At 39.6% G+C, this 5,391-nt stretch overlaps 1 protein-coding gene across 1 annotated transcript in view; it reads left to right on the top strand.

Moving 5' to 3' along the window:
• Nucleotides 1–687: 687 nt before the first annotated feature.
• LOC121921948 (zinc finger protein RFP-like) overlaps nucleotides 688–5,391 on the top strand; it is a 13,886-nt gene continuing 9,182 nt past the window's right edge. The window contains exons 1-2 of the mRNA XM_042450715.1: nucleotides 688–804; nucleotides 4,309–4,736. Of these exons, the coding sequence (XP_042306649.1) occupies nucleotides 4,311–4,736 (426 nt within the window). The 5' untranslated portion in view covers nucleotides 688–804; nucleotides 4,309–4,310. The remainder of the gene's footprint in view (nucleotides 805–4,308; nucleotides 4,737–5,391) is intronic.

The raw sequence follows: 5,391 nt of genomic DNA, 5'->3' as shown, positions 1-5,391 counted from the left end.
ACACTAACTTGTCTGCAAGCGAGCCTTGGTTTGGAATTCAAATAATCTCTCAGTGGATTTCACTGGGATGTTTACCTCGCTTTTCAAATTTTGGTTCATTGGTCCTGACACACACTCACACATTCACTCACACAGAGGGCAAGTTCCTCCAATAGGATCCTTCGCCAGAGACATCCACTCTTCTTCCACCCACAGACATGCCCCAACTTCAGTCCACAGATATCCACTGACATCCATCAGCTAGCTTCTGAAGGAGGACTTCCACCGGTTTATGTCTGCAAACCTCTGCCAGCTTCTGCCTTATGACATCCACCAGCTTCTGAATGCAGACTCCACCATTCTCTGTCCCCCAACATCCACCGGTTTCCACCAGGTCCATCAACTGACAACAACCAGCTTCAGGCTCTGGGTCTCCACTGGCCTCCAGCTGCAAATGTACCTCCCTCTTAGCAAGTCCACAAAAAGAGTGAACTTGCCTTCTCCTCCGGTACCAGAAGTGGCCAGCTTCACTTTCATGAAGTGTCTTTATCCACCTCTCCATTTGGCTCCACTCCACCATGGTCTGTTTGAGGGTCAACGTCCCTTGAGTTCTCAGCTGAGAGGGGTCTGTGAGGTCACAAAAACCCAGGAGCATCATGGGTTGCCATGGTGGCATTAGGCACACTGAGACTGTTGACATTACGATGGCACTGAGTCAACAGTACCCCAGCATCAAGATCTTGCGTCTTCTTTCCCATTTGGCCTTGCAATACGGTTCCAGACAATACATCTGAAACTCTATCCAAAATAACTATACAGCAAAAGGTAGCACACAATCTTATCTTTTGAATCAGAGATAGGATGTAAGGCTCCCTAACTTGGGAGCTATTTCTGGCCACCATGGTGTCGGTTTTAGAACAGGGGTAGAATCATAGAATCATAGAATCGTAGAGTTGGGGACCCTAAAGATCCTGTTGAACTCCAGCTCTCAACCCAAACCAAAATGCTTTGGAAGCCTGAGACTGTCAAATGTGTAAGTCAATCTAATTACAATATAGTTGTAAAAACAGAATTCTAGTAGGAGGAGTAGAGTAAACGCAGTCCATGAAAAGGTGTGCTTTCATACAAAACATAGAGGTACATTAAAAACATAAAAGATATAAGGTGTAAACATAAATGATTATACCAACATAGTAAGGAGTAACCAGTGCATTGCAAAAACATTGCATGGAATGATCAACCAAAGAAACTGTGAGTATTAAACATCAAACATCTAAAAAACAGAGATAAGAAATACGGGCCCAAGGCAAAAAAATATCAACACACAACAATGAAATGTATCTATACAGGATTTTTATCTATCTATTTATTAAAATATTTATATCCTGCTTTGATCCAAAGATCTCAGGGCAGCTTGTAATGAAATAAAACAATAAATAATTACAAATCTTTTAAAAATATACCAGTGGTGTAGGAGACCGATGGGCTGTAGGAACATACAAATGGATCTTTTTGACTAACAGGGACGTTGTTATGTGCCATCACTGCTGGACCCTTGTTCTAAGTTTAGCAGCAATTCTCACAAGCTGGAATGGAAAAGATTCCCCTAGTGACAATTTATCATCATCACCACCACCACCATCATTATCATTATTATCACATTAAAATCCTGCCTTTTTGAATAGTTGACAACAGATATTGTCACCTATCCTAATTGTAATGCAAAATACTTTTCAATTGGCAAGGAAAACCCATTAGCTTTACAAATAAACTGATCCTGAGAGTGATGAAAATGCTGGAACTGATCCAGATCAACTTAATTGCAGTTCAAAACTGACAACTACAGTTTTAGTGGTATACCATCTCTCTGTCTCTCCCTCTCCCTCTCTCTCTCTTGGGTTAGCTGTGTTGGCCATGGAACAAAATAGAAACAAATTTAAAAAAACATTGTGGGGATGCCTTTCTTAGGCTAAACAAAAGGCACAACATCTATTGCACAAGATTCGAGAGCTTCTTTATCAGGAATGGATGTCAAAAGTCATTTTCAAGGAAGAGATGTGATGATGGGGGGTCACAGAGTTACATCTTTCTTGTCCAACCAGCCCACCCACCCCTTGTTAGAAGCAAAGGCATGCCCTTTGAGATATATAGGAACCCCATGAATGAGAACCCTCCAAATCACCCTATTATCAACAGCCCTGCTTTAGGTTTTGCATGGCTTTTTTTGCATGGCCATGGCTGCATTGATCAGTCTGTCTGTAATCTGGTCTTTCTTTTTTCCTACTGCCAGGCACTATTATCTTTTCTAGTGAATCATGCCTTCTCATGATATTGCCAAAGTACAAATGTCTCAGTTTAGTCATCCTGGTAAGAGTTCAAGATTTTATTAGCTCTTTGTTGTTGTGAGTCTTCAAGTCATTTCTGACTTATGGTGATCCTAAGGCAAATCTATCATGAGGTTTTCTTGGCAAGTAAACCATGATCCAATGTTGAATTGATCCATCAATTCAGATCACACACCGATTTATCTGTAAGTGGGAATGAGGCCATAGTCCAATGCTCTCAGTTATCTTTTAAGGAGGGGGAAAATCCTAGTCACTACTTCGAATCATCACAAGATGGCAATATTGTTTTTCTGAAAATCTCTTTCCTTCAGTATTCCTTCTATTAGACAGGCTTTGTGGCAAGAGAGTGCCTCTAAATTTTAAATTTGGAAAATGAGGACCTGTCATTTTGTAAAGGCTAATGTTTCATATTAAAAAAAATAAAAATAAAGTATATATATATATATATATATTCCCACTGATCAAAGTTTGTAACATGAAGGATTAACTACTGCATCCAGTAGCATTTATAACTGGAATGCACACACAAACAAGGAAATTTGACCATTCATACCTGTGGACGGAAACACAGGTATGGAAAAGTGGGATGGATATGTCTGAAGGGGAAAGGGCTTCTTGCATAGTTTGTGACGTTCCTAGATCAACCTGGATCATTTGAGGGTGAGGGCCTTGCGTGGTAAAATTTATTTATTAAAACGTTTCTATCCTGCTCCATATTCAAAAGTTTCAGGGCAACATACAATAAAATCAAACTGAAACTTTCTGAGCGGTAAAACAGTAAAAGATCATTTACAGTCTAAATACACACATATTAGTACTTAGCTGTTGTCAACACAGATGCAATGGTGAAACAGATATAGTAAGATATATAGATTATCTAGAAAAGATGTACAAAGCTATAGATATAGAGACAGATATATAGAAAGTTACATAGAGTAAAATAGATATACAGTCAGCCCTTCTTATACATGGATTTTTTATACACGGATTTAAGCATACACGGTTTGAAAATGTTCCAAAAAAGTATAAATTTACCTTGATGTTCCATTTTTTATTAGGGACACCATTTTGCTATGTCATTATACTTAATGGGACTTGAACATACACGGATTTTGTTATACACGGGGGATCTTGGAACCAAACCCCAGCGTATAACAAGAGTCCACTGTATATAGAAAAGAAATTAAACATATAATAATAATAATAATAATAATAATAATAATATAATGAGGGAGGAAGAGAGGAAAACATTTAGCAAAAATCATAAAGAATTAACTTTCAGAAAAAACATAGAAGAAACATAAACATCTCTAAAGATGTGATAGTCATTTTGATAATTTGAAAATATAAACAGAGCGAAGAGTTGTAAAAAAGGAAGTAAAGAATGGAATATGTTTGTACAATTGTGAATTTTGTTTTGTATTGTATGTTGAATAATTAGCTTATTTGCCTAAATGTTTTATAAAGTCTTTTATTCATTTTTGTCAGTACCTGCCTAGCAATTTTGTTGGCAGCTGCACTCATCTGAGTCATTTCCAGGAAAGGGAACAGCCAGTGTTTTGTCCCAAGAGTGATGCTATGGACTTTGGGTGTAGTAAGGCCTCTGGCTCTTGGGATCACAGCCAGAACAAAAGACTTTTTACTGGTTATAAACACAAATAACATTATTTGAAACTGATTTCTTCTTTCTCAATGGTCCTTCCTAAATACCTTGCTCTCTCTTCTTGGTGGATTCTATCTTTCTTCTTTTGAGGACTATCTTTCTTCTTCTGTGGACTTATCTTTTTCCCACCCAGGGATTTCCTACAATCCTTGTCTTTCTTAAAGCTGTAGATCTCTATTTCCCCTTCTAAACTAATACATAGAAAAGCTAATATAATCTCAACTAAATATATGTCTCAAGAGCATGAAAGATGATCTGGAGACATGCCAGCCTTTGCCTGGAAAGTGAAACTAACTGGCTCTGTTTTTCTGCCTGAGGAAGTCATGGCTGCTGTGGCAGAGGGTGCTGTCCAGGATCTGTGCGAGGAAGCCACTTGCTCCATCTGCCTGGATTATTTCAGGGATCCAGTGACCATTGCCTGTGGGCACAATTTCTGCCATGGCTGCCTGGCCCAATGCTGGGAGGAGTCAGTGGGAGAGGCCTCCTGTCCTCACTGCAGAATGACCGTGCAACCAGGGAATGTCATTCCCAACCGGCCTCTGGCCAACTTTGTAGAAATCACCAAGAAACTCAGGCTTCAAGCACCCGGCGGGGCAGGAGGAGAGGGGCGAGTCTGTGGGGAACACCAGGAGCCCCTCAAGCTCTTCTGTAAAGACGATGAGACCCCCATCTGCGTGGTGTGTGACAGGTCCAAGGAGCACCGAAATCATGATGTGGTTCCTGTAGAGGAGGCTGCCCAAGAATACAAGGTAACTCTTCAAAATGACTGAGCCCTCCACATTCACTGGGGTAAGTGATGAAGGACCTCCGTATCCAGGGATTTCTTATTTACGGATTCAAGGATCCATGGCTTGAAAATATTCAAAAATTGACATCAACCCATGCAGCAAACCGCGAAAATCACACTGCTTTTTAACTTCAGCAAAATCCTGAAGTTAAAAGTGTGTGACTTTGCAGCTTTCTGCAAGGGTTAATGTTGGGTTACAGCCAAAGGGCCCCAAGGTGTTTTAAAACAATCTTGCTCTTGTGGGGTATTCACAGGGTTTAAATCTTATTTATCGATGGGATTTGGGTGCTTTGCCTCCCATGTGATAAACTCCTATGTGAATAAGGTATATGATAGTAATAATAATAATAATAATAATAATAATAACAACAACAACAACTTTATTACGGCCATTTGGTGAGCACATAAGGTATATATGAAACATACATGAATTTCATGTTTAGACTTGGGTTCCATCTTCAAGATATCTTATGTATATGCAAACATTCCAAATTCCCAAACCCTCTCGGTCTCAAGCATTTTGGACATGGGAGACTCAACCTGTAAGCCAAAGGTGCACTGTACTGTATTTTTATTGATGTAATCCCTCCTCAATCCGTAGGGGGAGGTGGGAAATA

This window comes from Sceloporus undulatus, chromosome 2 (assembly GCF_019175285.1).
Source record: "Sceloporus undulatus isolate JIND9_A2432 ecotype Alabama chromosome 2, SceUnd_v1.1, whole genome shotgun sequence".
NCBI lineage: Eukaryota > Metazoa > Chordata > Lepidosauria > Squamata > Phrynosomatidae > Sceloporus > Sceloporus undulatus.
Note: the sequence above shows the minus strand (reverse complement) of the source record. Positions and strands in the feature narration are given on the sequence as shown.